The sequence below is a fragment of the Rhinoderma darwinii genome, chromosome 1, assembly GCF_050947455.1.
Source record: "Rhinoderma darwinii isolate aRhiDar2 chromosome 1, aRhiDar2.hap1, whole genome shotgun sequence".
In the NCBI taxonomy this organism is placed as follows: Eukaryota; Metazoa; Chordata; class Amphibia; order Anura; family Rhinodermatidae; genus Rhinoderma; species Rhinoderma darwinii.
Window position 1 is genome coordinate 611,969,835 of NC_134687.1, and position 22,926 is coordinate 611,992,760.

Consider the following 22,926-nt stretch of genomic DNA (forward strand, 5'->3'; position numbering starts at 1 on the left):
CTAAGGCAGATTCACTGCTTGATCGTCCTTAAACTTTGGAATCTTCTTAAATTCTTCCTGTTTCTTTAAGAATAACTGTGCGAGGATGTGGTCGGCTGTTGCGTGAAAATAATCGTCCATATCTAGTGTTTCCAGCTGACAAAATACATGAAGACATTTATTAGGTCATTCATAGGTGGCAGCAGAAAATCATAAAAACACATAGGAAAATTATATTTTCGCACCTGGTTTCCGGTACTAAAGCCCAGAATCATAAATAAATCCTCATCACATGTGCTTTTGATGTAATGCTGAGTTCCAATTGGAAAGAAAAACACATCGCCAATACCAACCGCGAAGTCCGGGACAGGTCTGTCTCCAATTATTCCAATCTGAGAAATAAAATACATCCCTGAGTTTATGCACTGATAATATACAGGCAAATCACTAAAGTAGACCTCCAGTTATTGCTATAATCTAGGAACCATGTGACAGCAAGGTGTAGTACAACCTCCCTATTTCTCTGATGTAGGCACAGATAGTACTGCTCCCTGTCCCTCCATGTGAGTGATTCAAGCTCAGATAGTACTGCCTCCTTGCCTCTTCCTGTAAATGACATAGACACAGATAGCACTGCCTGCCAATCTTTCTGTGATATAAGCACAAATAGTACGGTCTTCCAGTAAGTGATATAAGCACAGATAGTACTGCCTCTTTGTCTGTCCCTTTTAATGATGTAGTCACAGATACCGCCTCCCTTACCGTCCTGGTAAATGATGTAAGATCAGGTAGTAATGCCACCCTGTAACTCTAGTTACAACATAGTGCTACCTACCTGACTCTTCCTGTAGGCACAAACAGTACTGCCTCCTTTCCTTCTAAATGATGTAAGCATAGATAGCACTACCTTTCTGTCTCTCTCTGTAATTTATGTAGGTACATATACTGTAATACTGCATAAATGTCTCTCCTTGTAAATAATGTATGCACAGATGGTACTGCTTTCCTGTTTCACAGTCTGTAAATGATGTAGGCACAGATAGTATTGCCTCCCTATCCTTCCCTGAAATTATGTACACACAGGTAGTACTTCCTCCCTGTCTCTCCCTGTAAATAATGTAAGCACAGATAATACTGCCTCCCTGTCTCTCCCTGTAAATTATGCAAACACAGATAGTACTGCCTCCCTGTCTCTTCCTGTAAATAATGCAGGTACAGATAGCACTGACTTACTGTCTCTCCTGGTAAAGGGTGCAGGCACATAAAGTACTGTCTCCGTGTACTTCCCTGTAAATTATATAGACACAGATAGCACTGCCTCCCTGTCTCTTCCTATAAATACAGCAGGTACAGATAGTACTGCCTCCCTGTCTCTCCCTGTAAATAATTCACGCACAGATAGTACTGTCCCCCTGTCCTTCCCTGTTAATGATGTAGACACAGATAGCACTGCCTCCCTGTATCTCTCTGTAAATTGTGTCGCCACAGATAGTACTACCTCCCTGTCTCTTCTGGTAAATAATGTGGGTAGAGTTAGTACTGCTTTCCTATCTCTCTCTCTAAAGTATGAATTCACAGATAGCACTGCCTCCCTGTCTCTCCCTGTAAATGATGTAGGCACAGATAGCAGGGGCGTAGCTAGGGGGGGGTAAGCGGGGCATGTGCCCCGGGCGCAGTTCAGAGGGGGGCGCCAGCGCCACCTCCTCCTGCACTATAATTGTACCTGTGTCGCAAGGACACAGGTACAATTAGAAGCAATTAATTCAGCGCCTCTCCACGGCCATTCAGCGCCTCTCCACGAATGAAGCGACTGGTACCTTTTGTACCGGTGACGCCTCCGTCGATGAAAGGCGCTGACTGACTGGCAGGGAAAGTCATCCTGCCCAGCCAATCAGCGCCTTTCATAGACGCCGCGTTCAACCCCCTGGAGACCTGCGCAGAAGAGAGCAGGTCTCCATGGCTGCCGGACGGCGTGGGAGCGGGAATAAGGTGAGTTTGAAATGTTTTTTGTTTTTTTTTGTTTTTTTAAAATTGTAATAGACGTGTGGCTGTATCGGCGGGGGGGGGGGACTATATCTACAGGTGGGCTATATACAGGGGGGCTATATACAGGGGGACTATATCTACAGGGGGGCTATATACAGGGGGGCTATATACAGGGGGACTATATATACAGGGCTGGGCTATATACAGGGGGACTATATCTACAGGGGGCTATATACAGGGGGCTATATACAGGGGGACTATATCTACAGGGGGGCTATATACAGGGGGCTATATACAGGGGGACTATATCTACAGGGCTGGGCTATATACAGGGGGACTATATCTACAGGGGGGCTATATACAGGGGGACTATATCTACAGGGGGCTATATACAGGGGGACTATATCTACAGGGCTGGGCTATATACAGGGGGACTATATCTACAGGGGGCTATATACAGGGGGACTATATCTACAGGGGGGCTATATACAGGGGGACTATATCTACAGGGCTGGGCTATATACAGGGGGACTATATCTACAGAGGGGCTATATACAGGGGGACTATATCTACAGGGGGCTATATACAGGGGGACTATATCTACAGGGCTGGGCTATATACAGGGGGACTATATCTACAGGGGGCTATATACAGGGGGACTATATCTACAGGGGGGCTATATACAGGGGGACTATATCTACAGGGCTGGGCTATATACAGGGGGACTATATCTACAGGGGGGCTATATACAGGGGGACTATATCTACAGGGCTGGGCTATATACAGGGGGACTATATCTACAGGGCTGGGCTATATACAGGGGGACTATATCTGCAGGGCTGGGCTATATACAGGGGGACTATATCTACAGGGGGGCTATATACAGGGGGGCTATATACAGGGGGACTATATCTACAGGGCTGGGCTATATACAGGGGGACTATATCTACAGGGGGGCTATATACAGGGGGACTATATCTACAGGGCTGGGCTATATACAGGGGGACTATATCTGCAGGGCTGGGCTATATACAGGGGGACTATATCTACAGGGGGGCTATATACAGGGGGACTATATCTACAGGGGGGCTATATACAGGGGGGCTATATACAGGGGGACTATATCTACAGGGATGGGCTATATACAGGGGGACTATATCTACAGGGGGGCTATATACAGGGGGACTATATCTACAGGGCTGGGCTATATACAGGGGGACTATATCTACAGGGGGGCTATATACAGGGGGACTATATCTACAGGGGGGCTATATACAGGGGGCTATATACAGGGGGACTATATCTACAGGGGGGCTATATACAGGGGGACTATATCTACAGGGGGGGCTATATACAGGGGGGCTATATACAGGGGGACTATATCTACAGGGCTGGGCTATATACAGGGGGACTATATCTACAGGGGGGCTATATACAGGGGGGCTATATACAGGGGGACTATATCTACAGGGGGGCTATATACAGGGGGCTATATACAGGGGGGCTATATACAGGGGAACTATATCTACAGGGGGCTATATATAGGGGGGCTATATCTACAGGGCTGGGCTATATCTACAGGGGGGCTATATACAGGGGGGCTATATACAGGGGGCTATATACAGGGGGACTATATCTACAGGGGGGCTATATACAGGGGGACTATATCTACAGGGGGCTATATACAGGGCTGGACTATATACAGGGGGACTATATCTACAGGGCTGGGCTATATACAGGGGGACTATATCTACAGGGGGGCTATATACAGGGGGGCTATATACAGGGGGACTATATCTACAGGGCTGGGCTATATACAGGGGGACTATATCTACAGGGCTGGGCTATATACAGGGGGACTATATCTGCAGGGCTGGGCTATCTACAGGGGGACTATATCTACAGGGGGGCTATATACAGGGGGGCTATATCTACAGGGCTGGGCTATATACAGGGGGACTATATCTACAGGGGGGCTATATACAGGGGGACTATATCTACAGGGCTGGGCTATATACAGGGGGACTATATCTGCAGGGCTGGGCTATATACAGGGGGACTATATCTACAGGGGGGCTATATACAGGGGGGCTATATACAGGGGGACTATATCTACAGGGGGGCTATATACAGGGGGGGCTATATCTACAGGGGGGCTATATACAGGGGGACTATATCTACAGGGCTGGGCTATATACAGGGGGACTATATCTACAGGGGGGCTATATACAGGGGGACTATATCTACAGGGGGCTATATGCAGGGGGGCTATATACAGGGGGACTATATCTACAGGGCTGGGCTATATACAGGGGGACTATATCTACAGGGGGCTATATACAGGGGGACTATATCTACAGGGCTGGGCTATATACAGGGGGACTATATCTACAGGGCTGGGCTATATACAGGGGGACTATCTGCAGGGCTGGGCTATATACAGGGGGACTATATCTACAGGGGGGCTATATACAGGGGGGCTATATACAGGGGGACTATATCTACAGGGCTGGGCTATATACAGGGGGACTATATCTACAGGGGGGCTATATACAGGGGGACTATATCTACAGGGCTGGGCTATATACAGGGGGACTATATCTACAGGGGGCTATATACAGGGGGGCTATATACAGGGGGACTATATCTACAGGGCTGGGCTATATACAGGGGGACTATATCTGCAGGGCTGGGCTATATACAGGGGGACTATATCTACAGGGGGGCTATATACAGGGGGGCTATATACAGGGGGACTATATCTACAGGGCTGGGCTATATACAGGGGGACTATATCTACAGGGGGCTATATACAGGGCTGGGCTATATACAGGGGGGCTATATACAGGGGGACTATATCTACAGGGCTGGGCTATATACAGGGGGACAATATCTACAGGGTTGGGCTATATACAGGGGGACTATATCTGCAGGGGGGCTATATACAGGGGGACTATATCTACAGTGCTAGGCTATATACAGGGGGACTAAATCTGCAGGGCTGGGCTATATACAGGGGGACTATATCTACAGGGGGGCTATATACAGGGGGGCTATATACAGGGGGACTATATCTACAGGGCTGGGCTATATACAGGGGGACTATATCTACAGGGGGGCTGTATACAGGGGGACTATATCTACAGGGCTGGGCTATATACAGGGGGACTATATCTACAGGGGGGCTATATACAGGGGGACTATATCTGCAGGGCTGGGCTATATACAGGGGGACTATATCTACAGGGGGGCTATATACAGGGGGGCTATATACAGGGGGACTATATCTACAGGGCTGGGCTATATACAGGGGGACTATATCTACAGGGGGGCTATATACAGGGGGGCTATATACAGGGGGACTATATCTACAGGGCTGGGCTATATACAGGGGGACTATATCTACAGGGGGGCTATATACAGGGGGCTATATACAGGGGGACTATATCTACAGGGCTGGGCTATATACAGGGGGACTATATCTGCAGGGCTGGGCTATATACAGGGGGAATAATCTACAGGGGGGCTATATACAGGGGGGGCTATATACAGGGGGACTATATCTACAGGGCTGGGCTATATACAGGGGGACTATATCTACAGGGCTGGGCTATATACAGGGGGACTATATCTACAGGGGGGCTATATACAGGGGGGCTATATACAGGGGGACTATATCTACAGGGCTGGGCTATATACAGGGGGACTATATCTACAGGGGGGCTATATACAGGGGGGCTATATACAGGGGGACTATATCTACAGGGCTGGGCTATATACAGGGGGACTATATCTACAGGGCTGGGCTATATACAGGGGGACTATATCTGCTGGGCTATATACAGGGGGACTATATCTACAGGGGGGCTATATACAGGGGGACTATATCTACAGGGCTGGGCTATATACAGGGGGACTATATCTACAGGGGGGCTATATACAGGGGGACTATATCTACAGGGCTGGGCTATATACAGGGGGACTATATCTACAGGGCTGGGCTATATACAGGGGGAATAATCTACAGGGGGGCTATATACAGGGGGGGCTATATACAGGGGGACTATATCTACAGGGCTGGGCTATATACAGGGGGACTATATCTACAGGGCTGGGCTATATACAGGGGGACTATTTCTACAGGGGGGCTATATACAGGGGGACTATATCTACAGGGCTGGGCTATATACAGGGGGACTATATCTGCTGGGCTATATACAGGGGGACTATATCTACAGGGGGGCTATATACAGGGGGACTATATCTACAGGGCTGGGCTATATACAGGGGGACTATATCTACAGGGGGCTATATACAGGGGGGCTATATACAGGGGGACTATATCTACAGGGCTGGGCTATATACAGGGGGACTATGTCTGCAGGGCTGGGCTATATACAGGGGGACTATATCTACAGGGGGGCTATATACAGGGGGACTATATCTACAGGGCTGGGCCATATACAGGGGGACTATATCTACAGGGCTGGGCTATATACAAGGGGACTATATCTGCAGGGCTGGGCTATATACAGGGGGACTATATCTACAGGGGGGCTATATACAGGGGGGCTATATACAGGGGGACTATATCTACAGGGCTGGGCTATATACAAGGGGACTATATCTGCAGGGCTGGGCTATATACAGGGGGACTATATCTACAGGGGGGCTATATACAGGGGGGCTATATCTACAGGGCTGGGCTATATACAGGGGGACTATATCTACAGGGGGCTATATACAGGGGGGCTATATACAGGGGGACTATATCTACAGGGCTGGGCTATATACAGGGGGACTATATCTACAAGGCTGGGCTATATACAGGGGGACTATATCTGCAGGGCTGGGCTATATACAGGGGGACTATATCTACAGGGGGGCTATATAGAGGGGGGCTATATACAGGGGGACTATATCTACAGGGCTGGGCTATATACAGGGGGACTATATCTACAGGGGGGCTATATACAGGGGGACTATATCTAAAGGGCTGGGCTATATACAGGGGGACTATATCTACAGGGCTGGGCTATATACAGGGGGGCTATATCTACAGGGGGGCTATATACAGGAGGGCTATATACAGGGGGACTATATCTACAGGGCTGGGCTATATACAGGGGGACTATATCTACAGGGGGCTATATACAGGGGGGCTATATACAGGGGGACTAGATCTACAGGGCTGGGCTATATACAGGGGGACTATATCTACAGGGCTGGGCTATATACAGGGGGACTATATCTACAGGGGGGCTATATACAGGGGGGCTATATACAGGGGGACTATATCTACAGGGCTGGGCTATATACAGGGGGACTATATCTACAGGGCTGGGCTATCTACAGGGGGACTATATCTACATGGGGGCTATATACAGGGGCCTATATACAGGGGGACTATATCTACAGGGCTGGGCTATATACAGGGGGACTATATCTACAGGGGGGCTATATACAGGAGGACTATATCTACAGGGCTGGGCTATATACAGGGGGACTATATCTACAGGGCTGGGCTATATACAGGGGGACTATATCTACAGGGGGGCTATATACAGGGGGACTATACAGGGCTGGGCTATATACAGGGGACTATATCTACAGGGCTGGGCTAGATACAGGGGGACTATATCTACAGGGGGGCTATATACAGGGGGGCTATATACAGGGGGGCTATATACAGGGGGACTATATCTACAGGGCTGGGCTATATACAGGGGGACTATATCTACAGGGGGGCTATATACAGGGGGGCTATATACAGGGGGACTATATCTACAGGGCTGGGCTATATACAGGGGGACTATATCTACAGGGGGGCTATATACAGGGGGGCTATATACAGGGGGACTATATCTACAGGGCTGGGCTATATACAGGGGGACTATATCTACAGGGGGGCTATATACAGGGGGACTATATCTACAGGGCTGGGCTATATACAGGGGGACTATATCTACAGGGCTGGGCTATATACAGGGGGACTATATCTACAGGGCTGGGCTATATACAGGGGGACTATATCTACAGGGGGCTATATACAGGGGGCTATATACAGGGGGACTATATCTACAGGGCTGGGCTATATACAGGGGGACTATATCTACAGGGGGGCTATATACAGGGGGGCTATATACAGGGGGACTATATCTACAGGGCTGGGCTATATACAGGGGGACTATATCTACAGGGCTGGGCTATATACAGGGGGACTATATCTACAGGGGGGCTATATACAGGGGGGCTAAATACAGGGGGACTATATCTACAGGGCTGGGCTATATACAGGGGGACTATATCTACGGGCTGGGCTGTATACAGGGGGACTATATCTACAGGGCTGGGCTATATACAGGGGGACTATATCTACAGGGGGCTTTATACAGGGGGACTATATCTACAGGGGGGCTATATACAGGGGGACTATATCTACAGGGCTGGGCTATATACAGGGGGACTATATCTACGGGCTGGGCTATATACAGGGGGACTATATTTACAGGGCTGGGCTATATACAGGGGGACTATATCTACAGGGCTGGGCTATATACAGGGGGACTCTTACTACAGGGGGGCTATATACAGGGGGACTATATCTACAGGGCTGGGCTCTATACAGGGGGACTATATATACAGGGGGACTATATCTACAGGGGGCTATATACAGGGGGCTATATACAGGGGGACTATATCTACAGGGCTAGGCTATATACAGGGGGACTATATCTACAGGGGGGCTATATACAGTGGGACTATATCTACAGGGCTGGGCTATATACAGGGGGACTATATCTACAGGGGGGCTATATACAGGGGGACTATATCTACAGGGCTGGGCTATATACAGGGGGACTATATCTACAGGGGGGCTATATACAGGGGGGCTATATACAGGGGGACTATATCTACAGGGCTGGGCTATATACAGGGGGACTATATCTACAGGGGGGCTATATACAGGGGGACTATATCTACAGGGCTGGGCTATATACAGGGGGACTATATCTACAGGGCTGGGCTATATACAGGGGGACTATATCTACAGGGCTGGGCTATATACAGGGGGACTATATCTACAGGGGGGCTATATACAGGGGGACTATATCTACAGGGCTGGGCTATATACAGGGGGACTATATACAGGGGGACTATATCTACAGGGCTGGGTTATATACAGGGGGACTATATCTACAGGGCTGGGCTATATACAGGGGGACTATAGCTACAGGGGGGCTATATACAGGGGGGCTAAATACAGGGGGACTATATCTACAGGGCTGGGCTATATACAGGGGGACTATATCTACGGGCTGGGCTATATACAGGGGGGCTATATACAGGGGGACTATATGTACAGGGCTGGGCTATATACAGGGGGACTATATCTACAGGGGGGCTATATACAGGGGGACTATATCTACAGGGCTGGGCTATATACAGGGGGACTATATCTACGGGCTGGGCTATATACAGGGGGACTATATCTACAGGGCTGGGCTATATACAGGGGGACTATATCTACAGGGGGGCTATATACAGGGGGACTATATCTACAGGGGAGCTATATACAGGGGGACTATATCTACAGGGCTGGGCTATATACATGGGGACTATATCTACGGGCTGGGCTATATACAGGGAGACTATATCTACAGGGCTGGGCTATATACAGGGGGACTATATCTACAGGGGGGCTATATACAGGGGGGCTATATACAGGGGGACTATATCTACAGGGCTGGGCTATATACAGGGGGACTATATCTACAGGGCTGGGCTATATACAGGGGGACTATATCTACAGGGCTGGGCTATATACAGGGGGACTATATCTACAGGGGGGCTATATACTGGAGTGGGCTGTCTATAGAGCACCATATACAGGGGTGGGCTATATAGTATATAGCCCCATGTAGATATAGCCCACCCCTGTATATGGTGCTCCATAGATAGCCCACCCCAGTATATAGCCCCCCTGTAGATATAGTCGCCCTGTAGATATAGGCCAGCCCTGTAGATATAGCCCCCCTGTGTATAGCCCAGCCCTGTAGATATGATCCCCCTGTAGATATGGTCCCCCTGTAGATATGGTCCCCCTGTAGATATAGTCCCCCTGTAGATATAGTCCCCCTGTAGATATAGCCCACCCCTGTATATAGTCCCCCTGTAGATATAGCCCACCCCTGTATATAGTATCCCACAAATAGCTCCCCCTATAGTGCTCCACAGAAAGCCCACCCCTGTATATAGCCCCCTTGTACATATAGTCCACCCCTGTATATAATGCTCCACAGATAGCCCACCCCTGTATATAGCCCCCTTGTACATATAGTCCACCCCTGTATATAGTGCTCCACAGATAGCCCACCCTTGTATATAGTATATACAGGGGTGGGCTATCTGTGGAGCACTATATACAGGGGTGGACTATCTAGTGGAGCACTATATACAGGGGTGGACTATATGTACAAGGGGGGGCTATATACAGGGGTGGGCTATCTGTGAAACACTATATACAGGGGTGGACTATATGTGGAGCACTATATACAGGGGTGGGCTATATATACAGGGGGGCTACATACATGGTTGGGCTATCTGTTGAGCTCTATATACAGGGGTGGGCTATATCTACAGGGGGCTATATACAGGGGTGGGCTATCTGTAGAGCACTATAGGGGGAGTTATTTGTGGGACAATATATACAGGGGTGGTCTATATGGGGGCACTATCTACAGGGGCTCTATGGCAGGCACTATCTACAGGGGGCACAGTGTGTGTGTGTGTGGGACACGGTGTATGGTGCTATTATAATTAGAGGTGCAGTGTATGGCGCTATTATATTTAGGGGCGTAGTGTGTGGTATAATGAGAACTTTATATTTATTTATAGGTGCAGAAATGTTGGAAAAGTGAGAAGCTGAAGACATGTGAGCGGCAAACTGCAGAAATGGACCGGGAGAATTCATCATAGAGGTCTGGACCAAATGGAGAAAAAGAACTAGAATCTGAGACGTCACCGGTGAGTCACTTAATGTAAATGTTTATTCTGCCTCTAATCAGCACTGTGGTCACTGTATGATCTGCAGCGAGATGATTATGATAGGATTTATTTTTTGTGAAACGGCATCTCCCAGCATATCCTTATCATTGTTCAGGCTATGCTGGGAGCTGTAGTTTTACGCCGTACAAACCTATACGGCAGGGGTTGCACAAAATTGAGCTGTATTTGTTTTGGTGCTGTATATATGTAGTGAGCTTGGTTCTGTGGCTGTATATATGTACCGAGCTTGGTTCTGGTGTTGTGTATAGAACCATATTGCTTGTGAAATGTACAGATAATTTTATGCTCGCGTTACATAAAAAGAAATGACACGTCGATTGGTAGAGAAAAAAAACACGGCGAGGGGGAAGGAGATGTCGGGAAAGAGGTTGGGGGGGGGCGCCAAACTGAATCTTTGCCCCGGGTGCTGGAGAACCTAGCTATGCCTCTGCAGATAGCACTGCCTCCCTGTCTCTCCTTGTAAAATTAAGTAGGTAGAGATGATACTGCTTCCCTTTCCCTCACTGTACATTATATATTTACAGATCGTAGGTTTGGTAAATAGTCAAAATACAGTATCTTCTGCATGCAATGCGGGTTCATTGCAGCCTTTTCATCACACCCATGGTTAGACCATCCTAACTCCAGGACAGTAGTGTAAATAACGATTCCCCATTTCCAGCACAGAGTATACATATATACATACACATATATGTGTGTGCGTGCGTGTGTGGGTGTGTGCGTGTGTGCGTGCGTGCGTGCGTGTGTGTGTGTGTGTGCGTGTGTGTGTCTTCTAGTGGATGAGCAGTATAAACAAAGCTAAAAAAACCAATGCATTTCATGTCAAAACGCTTGTGCTGATAAATCAGTCGTGTTGGCCACTGTTCTGATCTTCGTCAGTTTTTAGAAAACACTCATAATGTTTTTGGATAGACACTTACTTGGCCACATCCGCTGATGACGTATCCCATCTCATGTGCATTGAAGTGAAAATGTGGCTGTCTCAGACCATTCGATTTTATTAGAAGGGTACCAAGAGTAAGGGTGTCAGCGTGCTGAAAGAGAATAAGACAAAATTCTCAAAAATCCTCCAGGAATTGGCTGAGGTTGGTATGTCCCAACTCTGTGTGACTTGTTGTGGTACCAACTCAACAATATGGAAAAAATTATTTGGGACGTGTTTAAGTCCATAATAAGGCACATGAAGAAGAATTGCCCAACTTTACCACCAATTTAATAGATTCCTCACAAAGATGTTAAGGGGGTCTTTTGCACCATCTTAAAAGCTCCCCACCCCTAGAGGGCCAACCATGGGGTCAAAATAAAGCTTGTGCTGTTTGTAATTCAAACATAAGTCAGGCACACTAAAAGGCTTTTACTACCTAGCAGGCCATTACAAGGCAACGGTCCTGTCTGAGCCCTGGAAGCCAGTCACAACAGTGCTCCTGTGATACCCCCATGGGTGCGGCTTGTCTAACCCCCAGTTAGCCGTTATCACTAAGAAAAACCTCTTCTGGCCAGACATTTTAAATGAATTGCTGTGTATGTAATGCATGAATGGGTCGGATCCACCAAAGCAGGAGCCGCTCTTACAGAGGGGAATACCGAGCGGGAGACCCCTTCACTTGAATAAGCCTCAGATGCAGTGAGCTGCAGTACCAGGCACAGCCACTATCAAATGTATGGCGCTGTGCATGGTAGACAATGAAGGGGATGCAGCGCTCCCTTTAATCACCTGATCGGCAGGATTGTCGTGAATCGGACCTGAACTGATTAGATATTGATGGTCCATCCCAAGGGATTCTTTTATAAAAAATAAGAAAAGATCTCACCCTTGCACAGTCAGTACCGGAGGCCTTGCAGAACTGAGGTCCAGGTTACATAACAGGAAAAGACTGATATCTTCTTTGACTGATTTGATTGAATAAAGTAAAGCACTTACTGAATTGACGGATTCACTGTAGATTTTCTGAGTATCATTAAGGCCGACTCCATTTTTCCGGTAGCGAGCCCACTGTATGATTCCTCCAGGGAAGACAAACTCTCTAGACCCTAAAATGTACCATACATGTATGCATCAGTTAATCTGCAAGAAATGGTTCCTTTATTGTATTGCACTGAGAAAAGATAATGTAGTAGATTTATCTAGGACAGCGTCAGCACCCGGCTTACCCGGACAAGTGCCAAAGCCCACTACCCTTTCCGGGGGCCCACTCGGCCGCCGGGTGCTGCCGCTGTCGTTATGGCTCCTCCAGGAGTGGAATCCCTGGCCAGAGCATTGCCAACACTATTGCTGGGGATTCTGCTTCTAGAGGGAGCCCCTCTCTAGGAGCTAGTGGCGTAACTACTGATGTAGCAGCCATAGCAGCTGCTACGGGGCTCGCCACATTGGGGGCCTGTGTCGCGCGCTGTCACGCCCCCCCCCCCCCCCCGATGCCCGGTGGCGCCTCTAGCAGCCGCTATGGCTGCTATAGCCATAGCAACACCACATTCAATAGTATCTGCGTCCTTAGGACGCAGATAGTGTTGAACACTATGGCAGAGCAGGGCGGTATCTCCCTACTTTGCTATTTACTAGGCCACATTCGACCTGCAGCCTATCAGGTGCAGGAACGGGATCCCTGCGGAGGCTGGCGTGATGAGGTCACTGGATCACGCCGGCCTATGCAAGGATTCTGTCGGCTCCATTCGTCACGGAAACTGGGCCTAGGTAAGTATGAAGTTTTTTGTTTTATTTGTTTTGGGGCGCTATATGTCGCTATCTACAGGAGGAGGAGTCGCTATATGGCGATATATACAGAAGGGGGACGCTATATAGCACTATCTATGGGAGGGGGTCTCTATATGGTGCTATCTACAGGAGGAGGCTGTATGGCGCTATCTACAGGGGGAGCTGTATGGCGCTATCTACAGGGGGTCTATATGGCGCTATCTACAGGGGAGCTCTATGGCGCTATCTACGGGGGGCTGTATGGCACTATCTACAAGGAGGCTGTAAGGCGCTATCTACAGGGGCAGCTGTATGGCGCTATCTACAGGGGGGGTTGTATGGTGCTATCTACTGGGGGAGCTGTATAGCTCTGTCTACAGGGGGCGTGTGGCGCTAGCTACAGGAGGGGCCATATGGATCCATCTATAGGGGGCTGTATGGCGATATCAACAGGGGGGGCTGTATGGCACTATCTACAAGGGGAGGTGGGGGCACTATCTACAGGGGGGGCTGTATGGCACTATCTACAGTGGGCACTAGATTTATGAGGTACAAAATGGGGGCCTAACTTCTATATGGGGGTATAAACAGAAACTAACGTCTATACGGGGGCACAAAATGAAGTTTTCTGCATTTTTTCTGCTTATGATTTATGCAGCAAGTGGATGAGATTTGTTCAAATCTCATCCACTCTGCTGCTACTGTATTATGCTGCGGATTTTCGGAAAATCCGCAGTATTTATGCTACGTGTGAACCAGGCCTAACAATGATGCATGGTCCTATACACGGTCCAGCTTCCTGCCCATCTGCTCCTCCTTAAGCCCCCCGTGAATAATGGACACCCCCTACACATCCAGGAACTACGTGTGCTTTTTATGGTGTTTTTTCAAAATAGAGAATGGCCGGAGCTGAGCCTCGGGCTTAGGAGTAGGCCACATGACCAGGGAAACAGGAAGGGGAGGAGTTTGAGACACGAGGCCGGATAGACGGTGCTCTGGGTTGAGCGCCAGTCTGTCCGAAAACACAGTGAGGAGCAGTTGTTCCACCCACCTTCCCCTTTTTGTTTTGTTGGTTATGTTGTTAGGTGTTCATGTTGTATGTCCAGTCGTCATGGCAGCGTATGGCGGGTTTTGGGGGTTCCTTGGAGTTGGTTAAAATTGGTGGAGGAGGTATTCATACTGATGATGGTCCCTCCCAAATTACACATGGTGGGGGATCTGGCTTATATGGGCTCCTGCTGGGTGGGGTCCCGGGGAGCAAAATGGAAATGCTTCAGCCATCTGCGGTTCGCACGCTGCCCCTGAGCCTGTAGTAGGACGGCTGGGGGTAAAATACAGATATGGGCAGAATGGTGCCAGATCCTTCTTATTAGCTCCAAGGACCTTCCCAATTTTTCGTATGGGGATGTATGATTTTTCATGTGAATGATGTTTGTATGGGGGGTTTGCGTGAAAAGGTTATTAAGTTATGGTTATTTATTTGGTATTTTTTACTGGTATTTATTATTGTGTTGTTTTTCTGTTTTTGTTAATAAAATGGCTGCTGTAGCGAATTCACACCAGCTCTAAGTCTCAGCGTCGCCATTGGTGGGGTAGCTTAAGGGAGTCGGGATTGTCACACGCAGTTAATGGTTAAGGGGTACAGAACCGCACTCTGTTTATCCCACGGTCATGTGTTTTAGTACCTGTGTTTTTACATGTGTTTTTTTTTGTGTGTGTGCCATTTTTCACATTGCAAATCATGTGATTCAAAGATTCCGCTTTGGGTTTTTTTGGCATATCAGGCAAACAAAAACAAATAATGTAGGTCTGTGAGTGAAATACGCTACTAACTGCCTGAAAAAAAAAACTCCAAACCAAACCCCATGCTGGGATTGCAAAATGAAATAGGACAAAAAAAAATGCCACAAAAAAAGTTTCCCTATATATTTTTTTTAGCTAACATCTGGTGGCAGCGTTCTTCACAGAAAAAAATGCGTCAAAAAGTGGCAGGAAAAAATGGCACAAAAAATGTGCCATTTTTTCTAAAAACACTGTGTGTGAAGGCAACCTACACACTGGTTAAACTTTTTATTCAGGAGTCTGGAAAAACTTGGTGACAGCCCCAATGGAAGTTGTAACGGTGGCCATGCTGGTAGTCACCCAGCTTTCCAAGAAACAGATATTACAGAATAGAAAGTTGCGGAGACTTTTACATAAGTCAGCTTACTCTGCTGTATGACCAAGGATGTCCAGCAGAAGGTAAAGTAAGGAGAAGAAGTCTTATCAGGTCTCACATTTGGGGTGAAGAGGGACGTTTTCTCTACCACTGCCGCCTGCATAGTGTGTGTCAGCGTTTTTATGAAAACTGAGGCAATCTTACTTCAAATAACCCAACATCTGCTTATTTTCATCTTTAAAAAAAATGGCGACATTCACATTTTCCAAGAAATGTATCACCAGCTCAGGAAAGAAAATATTACAACACGTCACCCCGACCTCAATCAGCCCCAGGACAAGTACATGTGTAATACATAACCTTGGATGCTCTTCTCTTAGGTTAAGTGCAAGTACAATTCACAGGGAAAAAAAAATCCCCTTAAAAAGTGAATTAATCCCTAGTCCCGAGCAATATGAAATTTTTACCTTTCAAATCGTAAAAATACTTCCAGACGGCAGAGTCATTCGATTGGACATAGCTGGCATTTTGGATCAGATCCACCAAGTTTTTGGGAAAATTTATCGCTTGATCTTCTTTTGGTTTCTTAAAGGTTCTGATAAAGTCTATGCCACCTACTGGCTAAAAAGGTTGAAAAAAAAATCAGTGCACTTCATTTGTTGTCAACTAGGGAAAGTCAATTCAAAGTAAGTAAGGCTTCGTTCACATCTGTGCAAGGGTTCTGTCGTCTTGACGGAATCAATAGCGTAGTCGACTACGCTATTGATTCCGTCAAAACAACGGAACCCCTGCACAACTGAGACAAACGGAAACTATTGGCACCCGATCCGTCACCATTGAAATCAATGGTGATGGAAATGGAAACCTTTGGTTTCCGTTTGTGTCAGTAAGGGTCCCGTTCCGAAGGAAAGCTCCGACGGAAAGGGACCCTAGCGCAGATGTGAACGAAGCCTAAGCTGGATATGTGGCACAAAGGTTGGCACTAAGAATATATTGTCTTCTGCCCCATGGATAACTTGTAGAAGGCATGTATTTTATATGCCCTCGTGTCTTTTTACATATAAAATAGGAATTATACCGTAAAATTCCTTTAATCCAACATCCAATACTTATGAACTTCCGATATTCCATGATTCAGTAAGTAATTACTATAATTTTTCTTCAGTCATCCTTCTCTTCACGTCTTAGATCTGCTACATTATGGTTAGTGACTCCAGCTTAGCTACATTGCCCAGTGTAGTGTAATGGAGTCTTATTCCTATTTACACAGGCTCGGGATGTTGTTCCCTCTCTGTATCTGTCTCACTGCCATGCTTTATACTGCAGCGTTAATTTTTCTTTTCAATTCTTTATCTGAACAGAATTAAACAGAATTAAAGCAGTTCTCCAAGACAATAATTTTGATTGTCTATTCCGAGTTCGATCAGTGCGCCGTGGCGCTCTTGCGAGTGTTCCCGTCATTGTTTACATAGGCAGAGCAGCTCATCCGTAGGATAATCTGTCAAGGTTATAGTCCTAAAGGACCCAGTTAACATAAACATCATCGTAGTAATACTAAAGTACTAGAGTCCAGGTAATGAGTCCAAAAATGAACCAGGTCTTAGCGGGATGCCACCTTAAAGGAACAGTGTCATGATCATTTTTTTTTAAATTAATTTATATGTTTTTATTTAATAAAATATTATATTGCCTTTATACATTTTTTTCACACACAATGTTTTTTTTTATTAACACTTTCTTACTTTACTGGGGACTGCCATGTTTTATTTAATCTGTGTATGTGTTTCTTAACGACACATACAGTGAAGGAAATAAGTATTTGATCCCTTGCTGATTTTGTAAGTTTGCCCACTGTCAAAGTCATGAACAGTCTAGAATTTTTAGGCTAGGTTAATTTTACCAGTGAGAGATAGATTATATATAAAAAAAAACACAGAAAATCACATTGTCAAAATGATATATATTTATTTGCATTGTGCACAGAGAAATAAGTATTTGATCCCCTACCAACCATTAAGAGTTCAGCCTCCTCCAGACCAGTTACACGCTCCAAATCAACTTGGTGCCTACATTAAAGACAGCTGTCTTAAATGGTCACCTGTATAAAAGACTCCTGTCCACAGACTCAATTAATCAGTCTGACTCTAACCTCTACAACATGGGCAAGACCAAAGAGCTTTCTAAGGATGTCAGGGACAAGATCATAGATCTGCACAAGGCTGGAATGGGCTACAAAACAATAAGTAAGACGCTGGGTGAGAAGGAGACAACTGTTGGTGCAATAGTAAGAAAATGGAAGACATACAAAATGACTGTCAATCGACATCGATCTGGGGCTCCATGCAAAATCTCACCTCGTGGGGTATCCTTGATCCTGAGGAAGATGAGAGCTCAGCCGAAAACTACACAGTGGGAACTTGTTAATGATCTCAAGGCAGCTGGGACCACAGTCACCAAGAAAACCATTGGTAACACATTACGCCGTAATGGATTCAAATCCTGCAGTTCCCGCAAGGTCCCCCTGCTCAAGAAGGCACATGTACAGGCCCGTCTGAAGTTTGCAAATGATTCTGAGAGTGATTGGGAGGAGGGGCTGTGGTCAGATGAAACTAAAATTGAGCTCTTTGGCATTAACTCAACTCGCCGTGTTTGGAGGAAGAGAAATTCTGCCTATGACCCAAAGAGCACCGTCCCCACTGTCAAGCATGGAGGTGGAAACATTATGTTTTGGGGGTGTTTCTCTGCTAAGGGCACAGGACTACTTCACTGCATCAATGGGAGAATGGATGGAGCCATGTACCGTCAAATCCTGAGTGACAACCTCCTTCCCTCCACCAGGACATTAAAAATGGCTCGTGGCTGGGTCTTCCAGCACGACAATGACCCGCAACATACAGCCAAGGCAACAAAGGAGTGGCTCAAAAAGAAGCACATTAAGGTCATGGAGTGGCCTAGCCAGTCTCCAGACCTTAACCCCATCGAAAACTTATGGAGGGAGCTTAAGATCCGAGTTGCCAAGCGACAGCCTCGAAATCTTAATGATTTAGAGATGATCTGCAAAGAGGAGTGGGCCAAAACTCCATCTAACATGTGTGCAAACCTCATCATGAACTACAAAAAACATCTGACTGCTGTGCTTGCCAACAAGGGTTTTGCCACCAATTATTAAGTCTTGTTTGCCAAAGGGATCAAATACTTATTTCTCTGTGCACAATGCAAATAAATATATATAATTTGGACTATGTGATTTTCAGTTTTTTTTTAAATCTAATCTATCTCTCACTGGTAAAATTAACCTAGCCTAAAAATTCTAGACTGTTCATGTCTTTGACAGTGGGCAAACTTACAAAATCAGCAAGGGATCAAATACTTATTTCCTTCACTGTACACAGATGGAATACGGCAGATACAGTGCATAGGACACAATGAACGGCTCTCGTTCATTGTATACTCTGCTTTTGCTATCTTGCTTTGTACTGCGCAAGCGCAGTTCAGAGCGACCCAGCATAGAAAAGGGGGAAAGCCGGCACCATTATGAAGACCTGCCGAATTGCAGGTAAGGTGTGTCTCTGTCTGTCTCTCTCTCACAGCCCCCAACCTCGCCCCCCCCCCACCTCGCGACCCCCCCTTGCGGCCCCCATGCACACCTGCTGTAACTGTATGTTTGTGCATGTGTGTGTGTGTGTGTGTATAACAAAGCTCTGTGTGTGTAGCAGAGCTGTGTGTGTGTAGCAGAGCTGTGTGTGTGTAGTAGAGCTGTATGTGTGTTTGTAGAAGAGCTGTGTGTGTAGCAGAGCTGTGTGTGTAGCAGAGCTGTGTGTGTAGCAGAGCTGGGTGTGTGTGTTGCAGACCTGTGTGTGTAACAGAGCTGTGTGTGTGTGTGTAGCAGAGCTGTGTGTGTAGCAGAGCTTGTGTGTGGCAGAGCTGTATGTGTGTAGCAGAGCTGTGTGTGTGTATAGCAGAGCTGTGTGTGTAGCAGAGCGGTGTGTGTGTGTGTGTGTGTGTGTGTGTAGCAGAGCTGTGTGTGCGTATAGCAAAGCTGTGTGTGTGTGTGTGTGTAGCAGAGCTGTGTGTTTGTAGTAGAGCTGTGTGTGTGTGTGTGTGTGTGTAGCAGAAATGTGTATGTGTAGCAGAGATGTGTGTGTGTGTAGCGGAAATGTGTGTGTGTGTAGCAGAGCTGTGTGTGTGTGTGTAGCAGAGTTGTGTGTGTGCGCAGCAGTCCTGTGTGTAGTGTGCACAGAAGAGTTGTGTCCTATTTTTGTGCAGCGGAGTATGCACGGGTGCCGCTGATCGTTCATAGCCGCTTATCAGATGTTTTGAAGAATCAGCGGCGAGGGGTACGGTATGGGTACATAGCAGTCTTTATGGATCCGTACAACACAGATCTGTAATATGGCTGCTCCATATTAACGGTCTCAAATGTACAACTGACCTTTAACGACCTTGCAGCGATGTCTTCTGGTGTCATGTAAAATGCGTCATCCACATCCAAAGTGCTGAGCTCGTCGTGTGTAGTGAAGAAGAGGATGAAAAGGCAGTCTTCATTGCCCACATTCTTAACCCAGTGTAGGGTGTTCTTCGGGAAGAAGATGACCTGGCCAGCGGTGACATTGTAGGTGGTGACATTAATGCCCCCGTCATCTACTACACCAATCCATGCCTTGCCCTACAATGTGCATAAACCCATGACATATCTCAACAAAATGAACATACTAATTAGTTGGCATAATCATGGAACGGAATTCATTTCACTTACCTGTACCAGGAAGCCATGTTCGTTGGCATTGAAATGCCAGTGTGGGACTCTCAGCCCTTTACTAACAATCCTTAATGTCCCCACGGTCATTTTAGATTGATGTTGATTGATGCTTGCACCAAACTGCATCTCCTCCTCATCTGAATAATCTTTGGGGCTGTTTCTGTATCGTGCCCACTGTATAGCGCCTCCTTCAAACGTAAACACCTTGAAAACGAGTGACACAGTTTACATATTAACAATTTCCGCGCTGAATATTATATGATCTATAATTTTGCAAGTACTTGAAGGACAAACAGTCAAGAAAGAAAATTTTCAGACACCAGCCCTATAGTCCTGCAGGTTGGCCCGATGACACTTGGTATGAACATAGTCATCTCCACAAACACCACAACATTAGCAAAAAAGAGGGCAACTGGCAGGAGAGTCGCATAACCCATCGTTCCTAGGTCTAAAAATGGGGAATGTAGCCTTCATGTCTTTATGGACACACTTGGTTTGCATGTTCACACTATGTTCATTTATGTACCATGTAAGCCCATGAAGATGTTAATGGTCCTAAGAAAAGGAGGGTGGGCGGTCAAGACAGGTTGGCCTATATTACTTCCTCATGGTAGGTGTGAGCCTTTCTAGGAAATGTTGGTCCTATCACCTTTGCCATGGGAGTGGGTGAACTAGCCCAAGCATCATGTGAGCCTCTGCTGTAAAAGAAGGTAAAGGTGAGAAGGTAAATAAGCACCAGGCCCGCCTGTCCCAGGATTTAGGGTGGCCTAAATAGCAGCACTATAAAGAAGCCCTATTTAGACACAGTATTTGCTATGTAGTCCCCCTCTTCTCTTCAACATGAGCATACTCCACTACTGCATATAATGTACCTAAAGAAAATCTGAAGGCTGTGGTGAAGGTACATCAACCTTCTTAGGTCCTTCAATCAATCAATTTCTTTAAACAGCACCACCAAAATATACTAAAACCTTAAAACAAGTAAGAACTCTTACGTTCATAAAATAAAAAACATATAAATAATACATAAAAAAATAGAATATATGGAAACCATAGTTTCCAACTCTTTGGCCTTGACCCAATCTCCATATTTCATTTGTTCTGTGACTGATCCATACTTTGTTACAGATATAAATATGAATTAATTAGGGGCGTACATCAAGCGAGGAGACCCCATAAAAATGGGTCCCTTTCTGTTACTAGTTCAACACATGTCGCAACCCCCAATACAGAATGGCACACTTCTTGTTGACCTCCGACACTCCTTCCAATCTTGTGTAGGATAGAAGAGTGGCAAGACCCTTTAAACATTTTCTCCCTTGACAATAAGCATATCACAAAATGTCCTCTTGCTGGGACCCCCAGTAATCCGCTGTATTCAGTGTGGAAACCTGCCAGTAAGTGTTATATTTCCCTGCCGCGCCACCATAGGGGGAATTAAGCATTACACAGTGCCCATTCATATCAATGTGTTGTCTGTGTAATACAGCACAGGACAGGTCCTCCAGAGCAAGAGGCGCTCTTTGTAACCGCTCTCCACTCTGGCCTAGATGATGAGAATTCTGAACAGAGGACTCCCCCCCCCCCCTTCTATTAACTCAGAATTCCCTAATAAAATATATAAAAATGGGTTTTCTAAACTGTACAAGCACTTTAATGACTATATATATTTTTTCTACTTCATCAATGTAACTAGAACCTTAAAACCCAACCACAGTCCATAAAAGCTGACATGTGTAGTATATTTCCATGAAGCGTGTAGATTTTTGCAGTCTGCCTTGATGAAACTGGAAAAACATAGGTTCATGTGTAATGTAATTAAACTGAGAGAACTGTTTTTGTAAGTTAGTGAAATAACATTACACAGGTCTGTGTGAGGGCAACATACGTCCAAAAAGAATATAGTGTTTCGCTTAGGTTATGACATAACATTTCACAAGGCTAGTCCTGTAAAGACCTGTGAGATAGATAGATAGATAGAGAGAGAGAGAGAGATAGATAGATAGATAGATAGATAGATAGATAGATAGATAGATAGATAGATAGATAGATAGATAGATAGATAGATAGATAGATAGATAGATAGATAGATAGATAGATAGATAGATAGATAGATATGATCCAAAAAGATGTCAGCCGCACAGCCTCAGTAGTGTGTGGGTGCAAGCCCACCTGGGTCACGACCCTAAGACCCAAAACAAGTAGATCCAAAGAGTACAGGAGTATTTTGACCAAAAGCATTTTACCGTGCCAATCAGGCATGCCATAAGTGTCACACTGGTGGAT

The 22,926-nt window shown here is 46.3% G+C and overlaps 1 protein-coding gene across 1 annotated transcript in view; it reads right to left on the reverse strand.

Moving 5' to 3' along the window:
• LOC142747485 (uncharacterized) overlaps nt 1-22,926 on the reverse strand; it is a 34,433-nt gene continuing 11,507 nt past the window's right edge. The window contains exons 3-9 of the mRNA XM_075854982.1: nt 20,638-20,844; nt 20,314-20,547; nt 16,349-16,502; nt 12,956-13,065; nt 11,955-12,068; nt 225-371; nt 1-135 (exon numbers count right to left, since the gene is read on the reverse strand). Coding sequence (XP_075711097.1) covers nt 1-135; nt 225-371; nt 11,955-12,068; nt 12,956-13,065; nt 16,349-16,502; nt 20,314-20,547; nt 20,638-20,844 — 1,101 coding nt within the window. The remainder of the gene's footprint in view (nt 136-224; nt 372-11,954; nt 12,069-12,955; nt 13,066-16,348; nt 16,503-20,313; nt 20,548-20,637; nt 20,845-22,926) is intronic.